The sequence below is a fragment of the Saitoella complicata genome (genome assembly GCF_001661265.1).
Source record: "Saitoella complicata NRRL Y-17804 unplaced genomic scaffold SAICOscaffold_10, whole genome shotgun sequence".
NCBI classification, from domain to species: domain Eukaryota; kingdom Fungi; phylum Ascomycota; class Saitoellomycetes; order Saitoellales; family Saitoellaceae; genus Saitoella; species Saitoella complicata.
In genome coordinates, this window is record NW_017567001.1 from 125,581 (window position 1) to 148,104 (window position 22,524).

At 52.7% G+C, this 22,524-nt stretch overlaps 9 protein-coding genes across 9 annotated transcripts; 5 read left to right on the top strand and 4 right to left on the bottom strand.

Annotated features, from left to right (window-relative positions):
* Positions 1-314: 314 nt before the first annotated feature.
* Positions 315-4,610, top strand: SAICODRAFT_91840 (Nucleoporin2-domain-containing protein; the record flags this gene model as incomplete). The annotated part of the gene is made up of 2 exons (XM_019171775.1): positions 315-2,582; positions 2,646-4,610. Exons 1-2 carry the CDS (start codon positions 546-548, stop codon positions 4,608-4,610), a joined length of 4,002 nt encoding a protein of 1,333 aa, XP_019024470.1. The 5' UTR covers positions 315-545.
* Positions 4,611-4,876: 266 nt separating this feature from the next.
* SAICODRAFT_18857 (uncharacterized protein) lies at positions 4,877-5,328 on the bottom strand (the record flags this gene model as incomplete). Its single annotated transcript, XM_019166021.1, has 4 exons — positions 5,286-5,328; positions 5,140-5,229; positions 4,947-5,078; positions 4,877-4,888 (listed from the first exon to the last, which is right to left on the bottom strand). The coding sequence occupies exons 1-4, from the start codon at positions 5,301-5,303 to the stop codon at positions 4,877-4,879; spliced, it is 252 nt and encodes an 83-aa protein (XP_019024471.1). The 5' UTR covers positions 5,304-5,328.
* A 105-nt stretch (positions 5,329-5,433) lies between these two features.
* Positions 5,434-8,478, top strand: SAICODRAFT_113039 (uncharacterized protein). Its single transcript, XM_019165324.1, has 5 exons — positions 5,434-5,491; positions 5,548-5,597; positions 5,659-6,778; positions 6,921-7,151; positions 7,229-8,478. Exons 1-5 carry the CDS (start codon positions 5,489-5,491, stop codon positions 8,258-8,260), a joined length of 2,436 nt encoding a protein of 811 aa, XP_019024472.1. The 5' UTR covers positions 5,434-5,488; the 3' UTR covers positions 8,261-8,478.
* On the bottom strand, positions 8,468-8,905 carry SAICODRAFT_7083 (uncharacterized protein; the record flags this gene model as incomplete). Its single annotated transcript, XM_019170619.1, has 1 exon — positions 8,468-8,905. The coding sequence occupies one exon, from the start codon at positions 8,903-8,905 to the stop codon at positions 8,468-8,470; it is 438 nt and encodes a 145-aa protein (XP_019024473.1).
* A 2,152-nt stretch (positions 8,906-11,057) lies between these two features.
* SAICODRAFT_70951 (uncharacterized protein) lies at positions 11,058-13,787 on the top strand. Its single transcript, XM_019170630.1, has 3 exons — positions 11,058-11,582; positions 11,642-11,709; positions 11,764-13,787. Exons 1-3 carry the CDS (start codon positions 11,524-11,526, stop codon positions 13,653-13,655), a joined length of 2,019 nt encoding a protein of 672 aa, XP_019024474.1. The 5' UTR covers positions 11,058-11,523; the 3' UTR covers positions 13,656-13,787.
* Positions 13,788-13,920: 133 nt separating this feature from the next.
* SAICODRAFT_70952 (SET domain-containing protein) lies at positions 13,921-15,862 on the top strand. Its single transcript, XM_019170631.1, has 3 exons — positions 13,921-14,018; positions 14,067-14,439; positions 14,493-15,862. The coding sequence occupies exons 1-3, from the start codon at positions 13,949-13,951 to the stop codon at positions 15,805-15,807; spliced, it is 1,758 nt and encodes a 585-aa protein (XP_019024475.1). The 5' UTR covers positions 13,921-13,948; the 3' UTR covers positions 15,808-15,862.
* Positions 15,863-15,893: 31 nt separating this feature from the next.
* On the bottom strand, positions 15,894-19,133 carry SAICODRAFT_70953 (uncharacterized protein). Its single transcript, XM_019170632.1, has 12 exons — positions 18,717-19,133; positions 18,206-18,653; positions 18,095-18,150; positions 17,776-18,042; positions 17,619-17,723; positions 17,516-17,548; positions 17,045-17,464; positions 16,813-16,990; positions 16,547-16,761; positions 16,452-16,492; positions 16,033-16,401; positions 15,894-15,982 (listed from the first exon to the last, which is right to left on the bottom strand). The coding sequence occupies exons 1-12, from the start codon at positions 18,998-19,000 to the stop codon at positions 15,903-15,905; spliced, it is 2,496 nt and encodes an 831-aa protein (XP_019024476.1). The 5' UTR covers positions 19,001-19,133; the 3' UTR covers positions 15,894-15,902.
* SAICODRAFT_113059 (uncharacterized protein) lies at positions 18,663-19,705 on the top strand. The gene is made up of 2 exons (XM_019165325.1): positions 18,663-19,370; positions 19,427-19,705. The coding sequence occupies exon 1, from the start codon at positions 18,994-18,996 to the stop codon at positions 19,213-19,215; it is 222 nt and encodes a 73-aa protein (XP_019024477.1). The 5' UTR covers positions 18,663-18,993; the 3' UTR covers positions 19,216-19,370; positions 19,427-19,705.
* Positions 19,706-20,315: 610 nt separating this feature from the next.
* SAICODRAFT_56345 (glycerol kinase) lies at positions 20,316-21,926 on the bottom strand (the record flags this gene model as incomplete). Its single annotated transcript, XM_019169439.1, has 1 exon — positions 20,316-21,926. One exon carries the CDS (start codon positions 21,924-21,926, stop codon positions 20,316-20,318), a length of 1,611 nt encoding a protein of 536 aa, XP_019024478.1.
* Positions 21,927-22,524: the final 598 nt, after the last annotated feature.

Sequence of the window (22,524 nt, forward strand, 5' to 3'; positions counted from 1 at the left end):
CAGCGAACAACTCTACTTCTGCTTTCGGGGCGCCTAAGCCTGCTGCTACCACTGGTGGTCTCTTCGGTCAGAACAACAACACCAACACCGGTGGAGGACTCTTTGGTCAGAACAACAACACCAACACGACTGGTGGCGGTCTCTTTGGCCAGAACAACACTGCTGCCGCGTCTCCTTTCGGTGCCGCGACCAGCACTCCAAATGCGTTCGGTGCTCAGCCTGCTCAAACCAACGCGTTCGGTGGGTCCGGTGCCAACAACACTGCCACTAACACTACTACCTCGTCCCCAGGTGCTTTTGGTTTCGGAGCTACTAACAACCAGCAGAAGCCAGCAACCACTGGCTTCGGCGGGTTCGGTGCTAGTACCACCCCAGCTGCCCCCGGAGCCACAAGCAGTCCCTTCTCCTTCGGTGGTGCCGCCGCAACGAACAACACTGCTACCACTAGTCCGTTCGGAGCGAAGCCTGCGGGTACGGGAACGGGGTTGTTTGGTAACACTACCTCCACTACTACTCCTGCCACTGGTGGTGGCTTGTTTGGCAATATGAGTACTAATACTGCTGCTCCTGCTACGGGTGGTGGTCTATTTGGAAATACCGCTACTAATATTACGGCGCCTGTTACTGGTGGGTTATTTGGGAATACGGCGACGGCTGCGCCTGCGACTGGGGGGCTCTTTGGAAACACGAACACCAACAATACCTCTGGCGGGTTGTTTGGTCAGAAGCCGGCTGCGCCTGGATTGGGTATGAGCACTGGTGGAGGACTCTTTGGTGGTGGAAACACCCTGGGACAGACCCAGCAGCCTCAGCAACCTGCCGCGAACCCGTTCGCTATTTTCGGTAGCTCTCAGCCGCAGGGACAACAGCTTACTGCTTCTGTTGACTCTAACCCCTATGGTGTGAACCCGTTGTTTATGACTTCGCAGCCCCCGGTCCCCCCTGTCGTCAACAACACCCACTTGAGCTACAACAACCGTGGCTACACCGGTTACAACGCCTACAGCCTCAACGGTTCTGTTTACAGCGATGGACCCCTTCCACCCATCGCTTCCCCCATCATCAACATTAAGCAGCAGAAGAAGAGGGCGGATTTGCCTGATTATCTTCTTCACCCTACTCGGTACATGTACGCTTCTCCTCGTCGCGACCCGGTTAACCCACTTCTTCGTCCCAATGGACAGTATACGTCAGATAAACAGGAGTTGTTCAACAATGTGGGGAAGGTTCTTCTCAGCCCTACTGCGTTTGCTCCTAGGGCTACGTTGAAGAGGTTGACGATCGAGAGGAAGGTTACCGCTGCTGATCTCCTTACTGGTGGTCTTGGTGCGAAGGCGGGCGATGAGGAGAAGGCTGAGGACGCTGCTGAGACAACTGAGAAGGCTGCTGAGGAGACTCCGAAGAAGGATCAGGCTCAGGCGAACGTTGCTAGTCGGCCTTTCCGTTCCAGCACGAGCTCCAGGCTGACAAGCTTTGAGGGCAAGACTGCTGAGCCGGAGGTTCAGACTCCGAAGAAGCCTGAGACTACTGAGGACGTCGCTAAGTACAAGAGTCCTGCGACTAACGCTGAGTCCAAGGAGGTCGACGATGAGGGTGTTTACTGGACTTCGCCTCCTTTGTCTGTCTTGTTTGACTTGCCTCGCGAGAAGCTCGAGAAGGTCAAGAACTTTAAGGTCGGTCGTCGCGGTTATGGTCAGGTTAGCTTCAACGAGCCTGTGGATCTTACTACTGTTGCTCGCCTTGAAGACATCCCTGGAGGCATCGTCATCTTTGACCACAAGATCTGTACCGTCTACCCTGACGAGGAGGACAAGCCTGAGGAGGGCAAGGGCATGAACGTCCCTGCTACTTTAACTTTAGAGAAGTGCTGGCCTTTGTCCAGGGAGACTAGGTCTCCTTTGAAGGACCCCGAACACCCGCGAGTTCAGCAGCACGTCAACCGTCTCAAGAGGATGGCTGAGACTGAGTTTGTAGAGTATGTTGCCGATAACGGTTACTGGGTGTTCAAGGTCAAGCACTTCTCCACGTACGGTATCGTGAACGATGAGTTTGAGAAGATGGATGAAACTCCTCGTGGTCCGTCCGGTCTTGGTGCCGATATGTCCATGGATGTCGATGATGACATGGACCCTGAGGACACCTTCGCTTTCCGCAAGTCCACTGGACTCAGTCGTGCACCGGGCGCTTTCCCGGGATCGTGGAGTGAGCAGCCTGAAGCCGAAGAGGAGCCCATCGAGGAGGACTCCGCTGAGGCTGCTGATATCCTGCCATCCGATGAGGAGATGGAGGAGGAAGTTGTCGACGAGACCATCAACCCTGTAGAGGACGTTCCGGAAGCTGTCGCTGACGAGGGTTCCTCGTCCGAGGACGAGCCTATGCCAGCAGCGGAGGGGGCACCCACCAACACTCTTCGTGCCCCCAAGGGACGCAACTGGGCTGAGCAGCTCGGCTTCTCCGTCGAGCGCTCCAACCTCTTGAGGCGTGAATTCTCCACCAAGAAAGACGTGAAGCCCCCGCGCTTTGAGCAAAACAAGACCTACGGATGGCAAGAATTGGAAAATGATCTCTATGGAGCAGCCGAGGTTCGTGAATAGTTCTCTCTTAAAAACCCTTGTGTAGCATACTAAATATACTTTTATTGATAGACTCGTCCATTGTCTAAGGCTTTGCTGAAGATTTTCGACAAAGATGGAAAGAAGAGGGGGTCGACGGCACTTCGGTGGGGTCCGGGTGGTGTGCTGCTCCGCAGTAAACTCAAGAAGGACTCGTCGCAGGTCGATATGGTCAAGGTTCCTGTTGTTGTTGTTGACGACGTGAAGGTTGAGCGTGAACGTGCGATTGCTACGTTACTCACCCAACTCAACTCTTCCGAGATCACCGTCGAACGCGGCGTCCCCGCTGCTTTCCCTTCCTTTAACTTGGGATGCAAGACTTTCGACGAAGCTTTCTCATCAAACTCCTCAATCCCTTCTCAGGAGTTGCAGATGTGGAAGCTGGCCACGATCTTGTTTGACGACATTATGGTCGATTTGTCTGGTTTGGAGGACTTTTCTCAGGTGCAGGTGCTTAAGGACCTTCGGAAGGCTGCCTTGTCTGAGTGGTTGAAGAACGTCGTGGCTGAGAGCGTGGCCAAAAATGTCGAGGCCGCCAATAGCCCTGCCGAGGCTATCTTCGCTCACTTGACCGGTAACTGTGTTGAGCAAGCCACTGCTACAGCTATTGCCAACAATGATCCACGTCTTGCGACTTTGATCACTCTCATCGGAGGCGACTCCCACTTTCGCAGATCTATCAAGAACCAATTGGATGATTGGCGGGAGAAGCGCGTACTCCGTGAAATCGGTCCCCAGTACCGCAAGATCTACGAATTGCTCGCGGGGAACACAGGCGTCTCAGCCGAGTTGCGAGGCGAGAAAGAGGATTATGCACCAGAACTTTGCGTGAGTGAGGGTCTTGACTGGAAGAGGGCTTTTGCGCTGCATTTGTGGTATGGGACTTTTGAGGATTGGCCAATTGAGGATGCTGTCGGGTCTTTTGAGGAGTCGTTTAAGACTATTTCGTCGGTTGCGAAGCCGTTGCCTAAGCATGGTGGGAAGGAGTACGACATCATGTTTCAGCTTCTTAAGGTCTACCAGGACGCGGAGTACAAACTCGAGGACGTACTGCAATCGCGAGCCTTCAGTGAATCTTTCCTCGATTCACGCCTCCCGTGGCATCTTTACATGCTGTTGTCACGTGTAAAGCGCATACGTGACTTCAGTGACCGTCTTGAGGTTCCTGCTGATGTTCTCGCCAAACAGCCACACGCAGAGGGAACCTCCGCTGCCGCTGATCAGTTGGCTCTTGCCTACTCATCGCAGTTGGAGGCAATTGGTATGTGGCAATGGGCGATCTTCGTGATGTTGCATCTCGAGACTCCTGCGGCGCGGGAAAGTGCAATCAGAGACATCCTCGCGCGCCATTTCGGGGAGTTGTCCACAGAGGACGAAGCCGGCGTCAGCCTATTCCTCACAGAAAAGCTCAAAATCCCACCCGTCTGGATTTTGGAAGCGAAAGCCCTCCACGCCCGCTACGAACAGGACTTCCAATCCGAGGCTACGCACCTCCTCGCCGCAAAACGCTGGACCGAGGCACACAAGACAATCATGAACCACATCGCCCCTGCAGCCGTTATCGCGAACGAACTCGACCGTCTCCGTGAGTTACTTGCGAAATTTGAGAATGTTGATGGTGTTAAGGGATGGGAGTTTGGAGGTCAGGTTTATTTGGATTATATCAATCTGGTACAACCTGTCCCCATCGCATTCCGTCCGGCGGCGCAGGGGCTACCGACGGCGAATTCGCACGCGGATATTTCTCGTCGATTACTCTTTTCCCTACCCCAGTTGAAGGCGAGGGTGTTTGAGCAGAGGGTTGCGAAGTGTGAGATGAGTGCGTGTTTGGCGAGGAGTGTGCAGGCGGAGAAGGCGATGGGAGGTGAGGAGAAGGTGGGGGTGTTGAGGTTGGCGTTGGTTGAGGATGAGGTGTTTGGGCAGGTGGTCAAGTTGGCGGCGGGGTTTTATGGGGAGACGTTGGATTCGCAGCCTGTGCCCGTAGAAGAGGGTCAGTAGGCAGCCGTTAGGGTTGGCTTGAATAGTTTAGTATAATGATTACGTTTAACGGTAATGGGTTCTTTTACGCTTGCCGTAAACTTGCACCGAGAACTCGTTGAGATGCGAGCCGATTCGAGATTCAGAAAGCTACAACAGGATGTTGAGCTTGCAGCTGGGACTAGCTGACAATCGTTGGATTCCCTTATGTGTCGGCTTTCACATGGTCCGGAATTGGGCAATGTTTGTATTAGCTGTAGGTATCGTACATCCGCCTCGACCACCACTTACGTCTCAATCTGCACGTCCAAATTAGCACCGGATCACAAACGCCAAACAAACAAGCATAAAGCATACCTTCCACGCGCTGTTAACAGCGAATTCTGCTGGTGCCCTCGGCTCTTGTGACTGTCCACGCATCGTCCCCGTTAGTCTCTGGTCACGTTCCATCATCTGCCTGTCCCAGGTGTCAATTCCGTATCTGGGAGGCTGTCCAACCAATGTTAGCAACTGAATGCTAGAAAGAAACGGAAAAAGAGGCCAATCGAACCTTGCCCTCGTTCTGGAACTGCTTGGACGCGGCGAGGAGACCACCGGTGACGCCGAAAAGGCCGGCGATGATGCCCATGGGGATGAGGGACTGGAGTGGGCGGGTGAGCACAGGCAGGGCAGCGGACGCAGAGACGGCCAACTCACCTCGAACGGAACAGGCATCTTGCACGGCGGTGTGGGTTTGGTGGGTGGGCGTGTTGCTGTGGCCGGCTGCAGTGGCGCGCGTGACTTTCGCTGTTCCTGGCAGTTCCTGGCAGTTCCTGGCAGTTCCTGACCCCCAGAAACGCGTGCACTCCAAGGGACGTTCAGGGACGTCTTGCAACCGGACTGGATCAGGACGATCAGGGATGGTCAGTGTTGCGGTGGGCTGCGCGGTGCTGGGCAACGTGCTGACCGGTGTGTGTAGCCTCGCCAGGGAGACGATGACCAGTGGGACCCCGTTGAGGATGTATGCGCGTAAGTTTGGCCGTTGCGGATCGAGGCGGAGGGGCATCGTTGCTGACATTTCGTGTCGCAGTGAGTGCGCGAGTAACGCCAGCCCGAGCTTTGACGACGAAGAGCTGATTGGCTGCGCACGGTGTGACAAAAGAGGTGTGATTCGTTCTATATGGATGGCACGAGATGGCTGTACTGACATCGTGGCAGCACACCCCTCTTGCCTCGGCGACATCGAAATCACCGGAACTTGGGTCTGCCCCGATTGCCAAATCTGCGAAGAATGCGGCCAAAACGCAAACTCACACCATCTCAAAACATGTGCAAACTGCGACGCGACATACCACAACTACTGTCTCGAACCACCCATAAGACGCTTTCCTGATAATTGGCTGTGTCCGTTTTGCGCGGCGGGGAAGAAGGCGAATGGCGGAGGTGGTGGTACCTCGCGGAGACGACGGGCGACTGAGACGCCGGGAGAGGAGACGCCGAGGGGGTCGAGTACGAGGCCTTCGAGAAAGAGGAAGATTGCGGAGGTGAGCCCGACGCAACCACACGAAACGCCTGCCCCTCCGAGACAGAGCAGATCGATTACGGCGACGCCAGCGCCCCCACCGGAGACGCCAGCCGCAACAGCGACATCGAAGAAACGAAAGAAGAAGACCGTTCTCGATACACCCTTACGCGTCCAAATTCTGGAACAGACACCGCACAAGCTGATGCTTTCCTTCAAGCTCTCACCGGCCGGGCTGGCAGCTGTGACCTCACGCAGCTCTCGCAAAAACAGAGACAAGACACGACCATCCGAGCTGAAAAGCAAGGAGAAAGGAAAGGAGCCAGAAGTACCATATGGCGGCATCCTCACCGGCGCAGATGCAGACACGAGCAAAACCATGCCCGACGCCCTCGACAAAGACCGCTTCAACACCGCGCGCAAAAAAGCAATCGAAGTAACCGCAACCCGTCAAGCCTCCTCCCTGGTCGAATCCCCCGTCCTAACCCACAACGCCAACGACAGCACCAAAGACCTCACCGACCGCTCCCGCCACAGTCAAATCCGTTGTATCCACTTTGGCTCCTACGAAATCGAGACATGGTATGCAAGTCCCTATCCAGAGGAGTATAGCCGAAATAAGGTTTTGCATATCTGCGAGTTTTGTTTGAAGTATATGAATTCGGATTATGTTGCTTGGAGACATAAGGTATGTTTTTTTTCCCGCGCTCTGGGGTGTGTTTCGCGCGCTCGAGTCATTCTCCGCCCTAGCGCTTTTGTGATTCTGCGCCTAAACCTTCGAGCGCGCTGTTCGTAACCGTTCGACACGTGCTAATCACACTCTACCACAGTTGAAATGCCCAACCAAATACCCCCCCGGCGACGAAATCTACCGCGACGGCGCAATCAGCGTCTTCGAAGTCGATGGGCGGAAGAATCCGGTGTATTGTCAGAATTTGTGCTTGCTGGCCAAGCTGTTTTTGCAGAGTAAGACGCTGCATTATGAGGTTGAGCCGTTTTTGTTTTATGTCATGACGGAGTGGGATGATTTTGGATGTCATTTGGTTGGTTATTTCTCGAAGGTTTGTCCCGCTCTCTCCCTTTCCAGCGCGCGCGCAATCGCAATTGCAGACGGGTTCTAATGTAGGTGTGGATATAGGAAAAACGGTCAGAGACGAATAATGTTTCGTGTATTCTTACGTTACCGATTCGACAACGGAAAGGTTACGGTAACTTCCTCATCGATTTTAGCTACCTTCTCTCCAAAAAGGAGGGTCGGACGGGGAGTCCGGAGAAGCCGTTGAGTGATTTGGGGTTGGTTAGTTATCGGAATTATTGGCGAACGGTGTTGAGTTATGAGTTGACGGAGTTGTATGCGAAGGGGAGTGTGAGTATTGAAGATTTGTCGGAACGGACTGCGATGGCTGTGGATGATGTTATTTCGGCATTGGAGGCGATGAGTGTGCTTCAGCAAGATCCGGATACGGCGGAGTATAATCTCGTCGTTGATCTCGATGCCATTCAAGAGAATATCACGAAATGGGAGAGCAAGAAATATCAGCAGCTCAAGCCTCTGAATTTGAAGTGGACGAAATTTATCATGCCTGGGCCTGGGTATGGACAAGCGTGGAATGCGCCAAAGCATATTCAGGTGAAAGAGGATAGGCAGGAGGAGGATGTTCCTGAAGAGGGGGCCGGGGAGGATGAGGAAGCCCCGGCGCAGCCGATGTGGACGCTGAGTACGCCTGGGAGAGGAAGGCCGCCGAATCCGAATAACATCAAACTCCCACCCGGCGTCGTGCTGAACACCCCGGCCGCTATCCCAGCTCGTCTCCAAAAATCCCTCTCGACACCCAAATCACGAAGCAGGACTACGGACTCCACCCCAAAAACACGGCACAAACCCCGCGCGGAAGATTTCGAAAACCCGGATGGAACACTAAATGAACCAATGCTGGAAATCCACCGGAAGAAGATGAAGAAGGGGCCGGGGTGGTATCCGATGGTTGTTAGGGAGAAACATGGGATGGGACCGCCGCCGGAGTATGAGAAGAGGAAGAAGGAGAGGGAGGGGACGGTGGGGGAGAATGGGTACGTGAGTGCGAGTGCGACGATGAGGGACGAGGGGACGCCGGCGGTGTGGGAGGATGCGGGTGAGCAGGTGGTTGTTGATCCGGCGTTGCTTCGGTGACCTCGGGACCGTCGGCGGGATCGAGGTCTCCTATGACGGTAGTGGGATGAAGCTTACATAGATATAGACTTTTTGGTGGGATTTGTGGGACATGATTCACCCTCGTAACCCAATGATCTTTTCATTTGGAAATGCAGATAACCCAGAAAAAGAACCCCAGAACTCCAGAAATGAACCAGAAAACTCAGTGACGAGGCAAAGCAATAATCACAACTCCTCCTCTTCCTCCTCCTTGTCATCACCCTTCTTCGCACGCTCCGCCTCACGTCGTTCCTTCTTCAAGCGCTTCCTCTCGTCCTTGTCGATCTTAGACTCATCTATAGGCGCATCTTCGACGTCCAATGGTCTCTTCTCGCTAGTCGTCTCCGCTACATCACCTTCAGCAGCGTTGCCGCTCAAAGGCTGCAACAACTCCGTCTTCACCCACGGAATACCCTCAAGATCGTCCCTGATTCTCTCGAGCTGAGCAATGAGACCACCGCTCGACTTTGTCTCGGACGACTCGTCGTTGTTGGCGTTTGAGATGTAGGTCGAGAGGAAACAGGAGACGTCGGCGGTCTTTGAGATGGGGGTGGAGGAGACGAAACGGATAATTGGCTGAGCCTGGGGAAAGGGTTGTTGTGCTGCTCCTGATGGACCTCCCATTGTGATAAGATACAATTGAGTAGAGCTTTTTGGTAGTAATTATTATTTCCTTTTCCTCGAGGCCTCTGTACGTACACCAAAATGTTGCGGCCAGTGCCTGCTGAGCCAAAGGGGGGATACGTGTGGCTGGTGCAGCCGGAGAGCTCGAATTCGACTTCGGTCTGCCGAACGCGAGGGTTGTCGACGTGTCGCTTAGAGCATGTCTCAACAGCAACACGAACTGGAACACAGCTGCTCGAGGAAGTAAACCTACGATCCACATCTCAACCATGCTTTGTTAAGCGCAATTCGTCCGTTGGTTGGCCAGTTGGAAGAAACCGAGGTATCCATAGCAGGGGAATGTCCCAGAATGATTTTACCGGAGATTCACCCGAGCGGCAGTACTGTCTCGAGGATCCATGACCTTGAGCTCGCTTACCGGTATTAAGTACCGGTCCGAAATAACGCCCGGCACGCGGTTTAGCACGCATCCTGACCAATGGGCGACATGTTGCGGAGTATGTACCGCCCGCGACAGTGGGTGCCAAAGCAAGCTTGTTCAGCATGTTGCTTAGCTAAAGGGCGGATGGTAACGTCGTCGTTTTCCAATTGTGCGGGTCTGATGTCGTGATTACCGCCTGCAACAAATGCAATACATTACGAGCTGATAAATATGAGAGCGAGTTCAGGTATGTCTGACTGACACAGCGGTAGCTATAGCCATTGGTAGAAATCCTATTTATCACGATGACGTCGCACCAAGGTGAATCGTACCACCTTCACCCGCCGAGGAAAGACTTTGCGCCATATGCATCCACTCGAAAACAAGACCCGCTTTCAATCCAATTCGCCATGCATCATCACGCCTCACAATTCAATCTCCCCATGAAGTGTCAGAGACACGCAAAGTTTTCAGGGAGGTTAAGTGAATCCTGCCACAGACGCACATGCGTGTAACGACGTCCTTGCTTTCCCGAAACTGAAGGCCCGATATCTGTCGATCATTTGATGCCCGTGGTACGGTTCTGACGTAGTGGGCAAGGAGGCAAGTAAAATGGCTCGGGTTCAGATGAATCTAAAAATTCGCTATGTTCTAGACCCTCATCAAACGGTCGAGTAGGATCCTCAAGGTGCTTCTTCCGTGATTTACAGTTGCTACAGCGATATGATACGATTATTTCTTCGGAGGTGGGGAAGTTCCATACATATAACGCGAATGAACGACCGCACGTCTTCTGCCGTTTCACCTTTGACATGCGTACGCCTCCCTGCGTTTCAGAATAAGGCCATCGATTAAAAATAGTAGTCGCCAGCCACTCGGTCGCGGACTGCTGATATCCGGACTCACACCAATTGAAACTGTCTGCGCCGCTAAAATTTTCCCTCGGAATAAACCGAGCAACACAGTCCAGCTGACGATCAATGACGCCTTCAGCCGCGGGTAGCCGCGGCGGAGGTTCGTCGTACGAGTGATTCTCTGTTCAGGAAAATCCAGGCTTGGGGTGGAACAGTCGTTGCGTTGCCCGTGGCCTCCTCTCCCTCTCCCGGGACCTCGGTGGACTATTCCGCCGATACACGGTTCAAATCCTGTAAGGCAGCTGAAACTCTACCCACATGCTTCAAGAAACATCCATCGTCTCGTGCACGTCGTGGCGAATTCATTCCTGTTCATATTTTCACCGCTTCCTCCCGGTATCATGCTCATGCCTGCCACGAGGTCACTCTACAGTTAAGGCTGTGACGATGCGATGATAGATCGTCACTCCCCCCTACTCCGAGTACGGACCATGAACACGAGACGTGGAGCCCACGTTCCAGGCGGAGATGGTGAGAGGACGACGTCGGAGGGGCTGGGCAGGACAGGTCGTTCTCATAGATTGCACCCAATCGCAAGGCTACCCGCCCTTTCATGAACTGATTTTCATTTGCTTGCTTGCCTTACGGTCCTTTAGTATGAGTCAACTGCCATCACTGCCAGCCACTCGGGCAGGGCTGGTGTATGTAGTTCATATCTCCAGGGGAGCTAGTGACCCCGGTACAAGCAACCATGCGTACGATCGCCGCAAGCAGGAAGCGGGCAGTAAGGGTAGCTAGACGGTGCGTATAGCGATGTCGACGCGAAATTGTCGGACTGCTTTAATCCGACTGCCCTGCTCTGTTGCCATTGCGTCTCCTCCAACTCTCCCTGCGCTCGCTCCTCGCCGTCAATCCGACACGCACAGGGCCGTTTAAGGTTTCCGGTACACCATCAATCTTAGCCTCAGGATCGACATTCGTCAGTGTCACCTGTGCTCAGCCGTCCATTCATACCGTAACCGCCTGCCATTCTCGCTGCCTCGTCATAACATACCTGGTTCTACGTCTCTTCCGCTATCGGTCTCATTTCTCTTTCGATCCACGGTTTTGCGCCGTTCATACCCCGGCCCGTTGGGTAGATTCGCTTACCAGCGTTTGACCGACTCCTCCAATCGACATTCGCAAGACGAAGCAACGTATACATTTGCCGTCAATTACGATTACGTCGGTCATTACGAACCAGACGTACCATCTTCAGGCTCACCTTTTCAACTTATAGCGACAACGCATATCCGGCGTTCTGGGACAACGGCCTTCGTCCTTGGGTCCCCGTTCACCCGGACATGAACGCCTACAGCTTCATCACCGCGGACGCTGCTCAAGTCAGGAATACCTCGAAAGGGTGAGCCGCTGTTTCGTCGTCTGTCGTTCTCGGGCCCTGGTCTAACGTGGCAATCACAGGATTCAGTACGACTTGATTATCCGTCAGCAACCTGACCGAGCTCGAGTATGTACGTTCAAAGAGAAAGGTATGTTCTATAGCGAAACGCTCTGACGCAATTGCTCATATATTTCCTGCACAGAACGTCGTCCAGTTGACCCGCCACCCATCATCCAACTCAAAGTCCGAGACCCCTACGATGCTGCATCAAATTACCTCCAAAATCCGTACTTCTTCATGTGCGCCGACCTCGTCCCAAGCGCCGCAAGGGACCCGGAACGAACTACCGCCGTGAACAGGACGTTGGCAGGAACTGTCGTTTCCAGTTTGCATAGACTGAAAGATGTCGACAACAGTGATGGCGGTTTCTTTGTATTCGGCGACCTCAGTGTGAAATTGGAAGGGGAATACAGACTAAAGTTCACTCTGTTCGAATTGGTCAAGAACGAGGTGATTCACCTACAGTCTTGCATCTCGAAATCCTTCATCGTCTACGCCGCCAAGTCGTTCCCGGGCATGTCAGAAAGTACATTTCTGTCCAGAAGCTTTGCAGACCAGGGTGTACGCATCAGGATTAGGAAGGAACACCGTATGCAGATGAAGAGGAATGCAAGTGGGAAACCAGTTGATGAGACGGGTGTCGCTCGGTCTGTATCGCCACCAGTATTGGCAGATAACCCTTTGCAATCGCATCGTCTCATCAAGACACCATTCCCACTCCGGAAGAGGAGAGCGGAAGACATGGAGGAACAGCCGCCTCAGACGGCGCCACCTGTCGAAAGAGAGCCGCATCATCATCGCCACCAAGGACCTCAAAACCAGCAGCAGCAGCAACGTTATCATCCATATCAACATCAACAAGTACCGCATACTACGATACATGAACAACCACAAAGGCAATACCCACAACAATGCTATCCACAGCAGCATATCCATCATTCCCAACCACCCATCCCTGCGCCTAGAGAGATCGATCCCAGCTACTCTTCGCAAGGTCAGTTCGTGCAGAATAGCCCGGGCCAAGGACATGAACAGCAGCATCCTCAGTACGAGAACCCGTCCATGAGGTGTCCACCAGGACAAATGGCCCGTGGCCGCCTTTCGTCAGGTTATGGAGGGTACGATGCGCAGACTAAGCGTCCACGTCTGGGGTCAACCTTATTGACGCCAGTGAGTGCGACGAGTACAGAGGCGCCTCCATTCTCGCCGACCTATGCTCCTGGCCATCATCCTCAAGGGCAGCAGCAACAACCTCGGCCGCATCCATATCCTCCGGCTGCAGTGGTGCAGCGACATGGGTATGGTCCACAGCAGTCGGGATACGCAAATGAACGTCCTGTACAACATCGCCATCCATCCATAAACGCCGGACAACCTCCAGGTGCACCAACATGGAGACTTCCTGGCTTTCGGAGAAGGACGTCTTGGCAGTTGAGTGCGGCTGCGATGACGGCGACCGTCGAGTCACCTATGCCATCCCCTGTTTCGCCTAGGACGCAGTATGCCTTACCGTTCCCTCCACCACAGGCACAATCCCATCCACAATTGAGTCGCCCTATGATGCAGCAGTCTTATTCACAGGAATCGTATATGCCGCCGTCACAACATCGGCAGGCATGGGAGGCACGCATGTCGCGGCCTCCGTCGAATGAGGCGATCGCACCGTTTCCCGCACAAAAGAGCGGCCCGCGTAACCCGCATAGCATTGGCCCTTTGCCTGGTGCAGCAGTTCCTCCGGCGTCGAATATGCAGTTCTCGCGCACTGAAGGTGGGAGATTGAGTCACGAGAGTAGTGATAGTCCTGGTGTTCGCATCGGTGAACCAGTCGTAAAAGGCGCAATTTCTCCGGCGCCAGCCGTATTACAGCCTCCGCATGATCCTATGCGTCCTTCTACGTCGAGCTCGGGTACTCCCTCTGGGCCTACGGAGCCTGATGACTTCAGGATCAAGCTTCCGCCGTTACAGCTCCCTCCTTTGCGTGTTGGAGTGCCTGGAGATGGCACCCCCCCTCCGGCATCGATGTTTGGGCGGTAATACACAATTACATTATTTGTTCTTAGGGGTTGATGTGTGAGTATGGTTGACGAGTTCAAGAAATCTTCATATACAAGCAAAAGGTGTTCATTTTGGTTTTTGGCAGACATTGGGTGTTCCGCGAAATAGCACATTGGCTAGGAAACGGTCTTGATAGTTTATAGCAAACCCTGAATCCGTAACGCATCTTCATTTTCTGTGTCTTTTCCCATCTCTTCAGCATTTAACCATCTGCGTGATCTGTTACTAAAAATAGCATCCACCGCAACAATTCCCAAGTTCTCGCCAAAAAGATGGATAAGCTTATCACATGGGGTAGAGAGCACGGTGCAGTGATATCGGAACATTTGCAGTTCGAGAATGGTATTTACCGCCTCTCTGAATCACGTCCTTCTTCTAACGTCTTGATAGGGACGGCATTCGCAAAGGAAGGCGTTCCAGCACAGACGACGCTCTTGACTTGCCCGTATGAACTCGCCATCACCCCAAAGGTGGCGAAGTCTTTCTTTCCTGACTCATGGTCTGTGGCTGTTCCTACTCATACAGCTCTTTGCATGTTCTTGACTGCGCAAAGACATGATCCTCAATCGAAATGGGCACCTTACATCAACGTCTTGCCGACGACTTTCGATACTCCGGCGTATTTTGACGCGGATGATCTGAAATACCTGACCGCGACAAACTTGTTCGCGTCGTGGAAAGAAAGGATTGACATTTGGGAAGACGAATGGAGGACAGCAGTGAATTTGCTTCCGACGGAATACGACAAGGAGGCATTTACCTGGTAAGTCCAGTTACCCGGACCTGCTAGTGAGCTTAAACTGATTGCTACATCAGGGACGATTATCTTTGGTCGGCGACCGTCTTGTCTTCTAGATCATTTCCTTCGCGGCTGCTTGATGATGGTCCTTCTGACTCTTCTCCTGAGGCGTCCGATCCCGTATTGTTTCCTATTGTCGACTCCCTGAACCACAAGCCTCGAACTCCGGTCACCTGGCTGAAGGAGGCTGGCCAGTGTCTCAAGCTGATCGCCGAGGACGAACATCGCGCAGGTGAAGAAGTTCGTAATAACTATGGACCAAAGGGCAACGAGGAGCTCTTAATGGGCTACGGGTTCTGTATTGAACCAAATGATTTTGATTCAGTAGCTCTTCGTATGGGTTTGCCGCCGAATGTCTCGCCGCTTAAGCTCGACCTTCTGCGGAAAGCAGGTCTGCTTGATGAAGTTGACGGTCTAACGCGGTTCAAGGTACAATATCTGACCCATGAAGACCCCTTCCCAGAAGACTTACAGAAGCAGTTCCGCGTTTTGACTGCTACTGATATGGAGGTTGCGGTTATGGCAGACGATCTGTCCGGTACTCTCCGAAATGAATGTGACATGATCTACCAAGCATGTGTTGCCGTTGACATGAAGCTCACGCGAATATGTGTCGCCACAGACAATTTGCCGCTACCGCAGAACTCAAGGCAGGAATGGGCCATGGTGTATCAACGTGGTCAAGAGCATGTCCTGAGGAAAGCGCTTGAGGCTGCAGAGTCAAACCTTGAAGAACTTGTGAACCCCCTCAACAAAGTTCAATGGGAAAACATGGGTCATGAAAAGCCGGATAGTGCTGACATCATCAATGAGGCAGGTCTGTCATCGGATCAACTCCTAGGTATTCCAAACGAGTATGACGAGACCCTGCACGTGTCCGCCGCGTTTCGCGATCTCGTCGAAGTCATCTTTGGTTCTGGAGAGCCGGACACGATCCGCGAGAATGACGAAGAAATCCTTTTTCTGGCTCTTTTTCTTGTCCACGAAAGGTACAAGCAGGGGAAACGATCATACTGGGCCGAATGGTTGGAGAACATGGCCGTCAAACATGACGAGTCACCAAACAGACACGACGATGACAATAACAATGACGAAGAGCATGGTAGAAAGCGAGTGAAGCTTGATTCTTCTGGGATCACTTACGAAGCCTTCCAGGAGTTTTTCGAGGAGTTTTTTGATGTCATCTCTGATCGACCGGAGGAGGACTATTGGACTATCGGTCGCGTCGAATGGGCTTTGGCAGTGGTGCGTGAGGAGAGCGTGGTTATCAACTGGAGACAAACCCCTAAAACTGTCCTTATTGTTGTACCGGCGCGGCCGCCGCGGAAGTAACTAGCACTAACAGAAACATTCAATTGCAATAAATGAACAAATCAGACTTGAATTTGGTGTAAGAAATACTAAGCGGCATCACGCCACCCCTGTCATCAACAGTCTGCGTCTTGACCCTGTGGTCCGCCGCTTGGCCCTTCCTTCTGACTCCGGTATTGCTGATGAACCGTCCACACTACGTGCACCATGTCAGCAAAACGCTCCGAAAACTATACTGCAGCATACCTGGATTGTCGTATAGCATGGGTAGCCCAAAAACGTCGACTGTGAAGGCAGAGGGCGGGGCCCACACTTGTCTTTGATCTTCCATGGCCGACATGGTTGTCCTTAGTGACACGCCTTCCTCAGATGACCCTTGCTGAAGCCCTACTTCTTGATTGACCCACCTGTAATCTCCCGCACTGGGCATTTGTCCTTGGTTCGTAGCCGATTTCTGCATGCTTATGCCCACACCGTAATCTATGCCTGCACGTACTTTGAACAAGTCGAAGTCGGGTGACTGTGAGACCTCATGAGTCGCTCTGGACCACGATTCGGTCTCGGCTCTTGAGTTTTCTGTGTCGCTCGGAGTATACATTAAGACCTCATTGGAGTCTGCAAGAGAAACATGAGTAGGGTTCTAATTGAGAATAGGAATGCCTCACCAAATAGAGCATTCGTATCTCCATCGGCCAACCTGATGAGACTGATGCGAGACTTAGCAGGCTGCTTAAGACTTATTTTTAGATGAAAGGCTTACCATAGGACGATCTCCTTCGTCCTCTCTGCACACGTGAGGGAGTCGAGACTCAATGCTTCAACAGCGTCCTTGAGATATTCCAGACTCTCTCGAATCTTGTCTTTCGTGATAGCATCTCCGTCAAGATTAACGATGCCTTGTGTGCCTGCTCTGCAAACCAGGGCAAGAATTGAAGCGGCAGTGATTATCGTGGAACGCGCTTCCCACCATGCGTGCTGTTTAGACGAAGTTAAATCTCGGATCGTCTATGCGTACTATAGACATACCTCCAAAAACATCTGCTTTGTTTTCACATGCGCGTCATGGAACATGAGACCAACATGCATTGCTTCATTGACACACTCGCGAAAGGCGAAGTCAGTCATGTCCAGCTTCGGACGTGTACGAACGTAATCGTGCTGGCCTTGGGCATCTTTTCCGCGGCGTAAAGCTCTGTTGATAGACCTACCATGCATACGTCAGTATGGTCAAACATCATCAGGAAGACAATCCACCTACCGCCTGAAGATCAACATGCGTACGTTGTGGTAGCGAAGTGCCAATGCGTTCCTTTGACGGAGGAAAATCCCATCAGGATCACCCGTACGATATTGATCATCAAAGCGAAGATGAAAGGGAAGCAAGCTTTTCCAACTCACGATCTGGTTCCCTAAGTCGGCGACCGAGATCTCATACAAGCTCCACGGAACGGTTAACGCGACAGCGGAGTAAAGCTTGTCCATGACCTCCTCCGTGATCCTCGACAGTTTGTAAGCTTCAACGAGGTATCCAACACGGGAAGGTTTAAATCTCGGCTGTCCTGCACCACGAAGGGCTTGTGAACCTTCGAACCATTCTTCATCTACCTCCACCGGAAGTTCCGAATTGAAGAAATGGCTAGGACTGCTAATAGGTCGTCCGAGCATAAGTTCGAGCGTTCTATAACAGGCGATCAGAAATCTGTCTTATTAGAAATTGTTAACAACTTACCGCTCGAAGACAAGTATGCAATGCCAGACGCGCCTGGGAAGCTCATTAGCTGGATTTCCCACGCTATGCGCACCAAATGCAGGACTGAACCAGCTGTGCTTACCTGCGTGTTTCCAATAAAACAGGATCAATCCCAGAACGAGATGACTTGACATGAAGTCCAATCGCTTCAGCCATCCGAATCACTGTTCCTAAGATAGTATATGCCCTACAAACACTTAGCAACCTCATCCTCACGATGCACGCAGGGCTCCACTGACTTGTTGTTCATACCCATAGCATTCAAGAACCAGGCCATGAGCAGATAACACTGAACCGTCTCGAGATTTCCAACCGCAAACATGTTCATCGAGAATGATTGTGCACGCTTGAAGTAGATTAACGGCTTGTTCTGATCTGGGTTGTCGGATACAGCTATGCTGTAAAGCGACCCGATGGAGAAGACCATGTTGAGGATTGAAAGCCAATTGTTGTTATCGGAGAAAGTGACACGTCTGTCATTGCTCCAAAAGCTCATGTACTCGTACCTATCAGCGCTGTTAGTGAAGATACCGCGGCCTGGTTTGGTTTGAAATTTACAGAAATCGAGGACGCCAGAGGATGGGGTAAAGACAGTGAAGGTGAGAGAAATACACCTGCCAAAAGACATGAGCATACGCAACCCAGGACGAAGATGAACCCTTGACATACTGTAATGAGATTATCCGCTTCTTCTCTCGACGGAAGTTCCAGTGGATTAACACTCTGATCCGACCACTCAGCATCCTTGAGATCATCCGTACCAAAGCCAAGCACATAACCAACCGTGTGCTTATAGTGCGGCGCAACTTCGTTTACTAACGGTCTCAAGATCGCAGTAGGGTGTGACGGACCCAAGTAACCCTCAGGCTGCGAAATCCGGATGGTGTTCAAGTCGAAGAGTAACTCTTCCTCCGTATGGTCAAGATCCGGATCTTCGCGAGGCGAATCACCACCGAGCTCTTCCTCCGGGATGGACGTTGTCTGAGCGGCCGATGTTTGGTTCGCATCGAGGACCTTTTGCATTGCTGCTTGAAGAATGGGATCACGGACGGCAGGCAACGCCCGGAGCATCATATCTGCCAACATCTCCGTCTTATCCCTCAGCACAGCGAGTTCACTAAACCAGAGTCAGCACAGTCAGAGGCTTCTAGCGTATGAGAAATAATTGGATGATCTGTACCCTTGGCGATTGTCCCTGCGACGTGAGGAGTAGACGCAGTTGAGACCGTAACAACGACAGTGAACGCAGACGGGGCGCTCGCCGGAGCATCTCCTCTTCCGCTCCTTACAAGCATCGCAGGCATGGGAAATACGAGAACGCTGTCGAATCGCACCTCCAGCGGTCTCATTGTCCTGAGCGATCGGCGTCGCTGGTGCTGAAGTAGGAGAGGGTGTGTCGAAGGGTCCATCGATGGTTCCATCGATAGGCTTAGAGTGACTAGCCATGCCAAAGTCCGATGTCATTGGGTTCTACTCTGTCGCGCCAAAAGCGGATCCTACAGTCTTTATATACTCCAGCCGGCGAACGCGAGTACGCTTTACGGCCCCAAGACCTCCATTACGTATCCAACAATCTTAATCTTCTTTTCACCCGGCCCAATCACAACATGCGGACCCTTTCCCTGATCACGCGCGACATTCAGGGTCCAATCTTGGAAGTCCGGCAGTTGGTACCGTAAATGATGCCTGCACATCGCTAACAGCACGGCTGCAGCTGGATATATCAAAACGGTAATTCCTTTACCGGTACATTCTTTGCGAACACCGAATACACACACGGCTGACGCTGGCATACAGATCAGGGTAGCTGTTACCTGATCAATTACAAGACAAGGTAATCAGATCACGCTGAATCCTTATGGCCGACATGTGTGCTAAGTTGGACGGAAGCGCCCTTGTCGTCAATGGATCCTGCCTCATGTACATACCGTGGTACGTCACCAGCAGCAATTGCGCCTCGATCTTCCCATTATTGCATGGTTACCGGGCCGTCTTGAAGTTCCTTTATACTTAAGCTTAAGTGTGATGCGGACGTAACGGTTGGACCCTGTCTGTCGATCATGCCCGGATTGGTCAGTACGCTCAAGGTTCACCGGCCCGGAGGATTCCGGAGCAGCCGGCTTCACCCCAAACAGCATGTCGGGACCTGCCTGAAGTTCGTCGGTAAACGTTTTTACCGCTCATATCCTAACAGAGCGTTCGAGACCTTGTGTATTTTCCCCGAATGCGTTGTAGGCTATTATCGTGCGGTGCTTCATGTTCGCACGGTCCTCGGCACGGTCTACACATTGGCAATCCCAGGAGTAGCACTATGGAAACGCTTTCAGTGTGCGTGACAATTGAACAGGAAGCCTAGTCATGAGCTTCGCGTCACGTCATTGGCATTCTTCCATATGCCAGGCCAGTACGCGTGACCACGATCAGATACACTAATCGTGGTCAGATGAACGAAACCTCAGTTACCTTTACGGAGCGAGCGGACATGGCAAATGCAAGAATTCCCATTACCGGTCATTTTGGACCCTGATCGCAACAGCTGCTGCCCGTACCTCAGATGCCCAACGGCAGCCGGGAGAACTATATATCCCACGACCGCGACTGGCCACGCGTCACTCTTCATTAATAAATTTAAGACAGAAACGGTTCTGCAAGATGATAAACACGCTTTTATTCATTTCCCTCGCCCGACCACCGGATATCAATAATAACAAAATCATACCTCAATCATGGATATCCAAATAACCTACACAGAACCACCTGCACCAACCCCCATAAACCTTTAGGCATTCTCAGCCTTCTCCTCAGCCTGCACAAGCGTCATCTGCTCAACCCCATCCTTCAACTCCTCAACCTCATCCCTCTTCAACCACCCACAACTCTGCCTAACGGCCCTCTCCCAAAGCCCAAACCTCTCATCCCTGACGCTCTCCTCGATCGCGGGCTCAAAGATATCCTTACCCTCCTGGTTGATGGACGACAACTCGGAGAAATCGGACCAGACGCCGACAGCGAATCCAGCGGCGATAGCGGCACCGAGGGCGGTGGTCTCGCGCATGGCGGGACGCTCGACGCGGAGACCGATGGTGTCAGACTGGATTTGCATGCAGGTATCGGAGTTGGTGACGCCTCCGTCGACCTTGAGGACCTTGAGGGGGGTTCCAGAGTCCTTGTTCATGGCGTCCAAGATGGCCTTGGCTTGGAAACAGATGGCCTCGAGGGTAGCACGGCAGATATGGGCTTTGGTGGTGTAGTGGGTGATACCGAGCATGGTACCACGGACGTCATCACGCCAGTAGGGAGCGAAGAGACCAGAGAAAGCGGGAACGAAGATAACGCCTCCGGCATCCTCGACGGAAGCGGCCAAATCACTGATCTCGGAAGACTCCTTGATGAGACCGAGACCGTCGCGGAGCCATTTGATGGAGGATCCAGCTACGGCGATAGATCCCTCGAGTGCGTACACGGGCTTCTTGTCACCGAACTTGTAACCAACCGTAGTCAAAAGACCGTTCTTGGAAAGAACTGGGGTCTCACCGGTGTTGTAGAGCAAGAAACAACCAGTTCCGTAGGTGTTCTTGGCGTCTCCGGGGTTAAACGCCTGCTGACCGACGAGAGCAGAGGACTGGTCACCGAGACATCCAGAGATGGGGATACCAGCCAAAGGACCAGTAGACATCTTACCGTAGACCTCAGAAGAGGAGAGGATCTCAGGCAAGATCACCTTACCCAAGTCAAAGAAATCGATGAGCTCCTGATCCCACTGCAAGGTCCTGATGTTCATCAACATGGTACGAGAAGCGTTGGTAGGGTCGGTGACGTGGATACCACCGTTGATACCTCCCGTAAAGTTCCAAATGAGCCAGGAGTCGATGGTACCGAACATGAGCGCGCCCTCATTGTAGGCCTCACGGGCATCCTCAACATGGTCCAAGATCCAGCGGAGCTTGACGGCGGAGAAGTAAGTGGTGATGGGCAACCCACAGAGCTCGAAGATCTTGTCAGACCCAGGCCTGCGCTTGAGTTGCTGGACGGTCTCAGTGGTACGGGTATCAGCCCAGACAATGGCGTTGTAGAGAGGACGACCAGTCTCGGCATCCCAGACAACAGTAGTCTCACGCTGGTTTGTGATACCAACGGCCTGAAGCTGACGCATACGACGGCCCTGATCCAAGAAGTTCTTGGTTGCCTTGCTTAGCACAGTAGAAACCGAGCTACGGATCTCTTCAGGATCATGCTCAATCCATCCAGGCTTGGGGTAGATCTGCTCAAACTCGACCTGATGCTGTGCCTGCGGCTGCCCATTCCTGTCAAAGATGATGAAACGAGTAGAGGTGGTACCCTGATCGATAGCACCGACAAAGACCTCCTCTGGACTGTCTCCCTCGAGCATAGCGGAGTTTCGTCGTGAAGGCGTAGAGCGAAGAGATGGGCGACGGGTGTTTGGTGTCGAGGAAGTCCGGCGTTCACCGAATTCTGAGCGGAGGGAGCTGTTGCGGGAGAGGTTGACGGCGGGTGATACTGACATTTTATAGAAGTGCGGAAGTGAACCGGATAGTTGAAAGAGAAAGAGAGGGTTCAGGGATCAATTGATTGCGATTGAGGAGTAGGACCGGGGTTGTTGGTCAGGTGGTATACGGCGGTTTATAAGATTTAAGGTGTTCCGGGTTCCAGCTGTTCCAAGTTGTATGCGCTGGCGGGTTTCATCATTCCGGCGCTCTAACCTGCCTAGCCGCTTCCCTGCGCACCCCCACTCCTGTCACCCGTCGATGCCCTGTTACTACCCTGACTTGCTATGAATTAGGCGAGTAAATGCCAAGTAGAATGAGCGCAATTGGACGTTTCTACGCTCTGCAATCGTCGTAAGAACAGCGGTTTCCCACCCTCGAAGGGCACCACGGCTGAGTTCCCCAACGCCTAGCCCGACGCCCCGAGCCCACTTCCCCGCTCTTTTCCTCCGACCCCGCAAAATCTTTGATCCTGTCCCGACC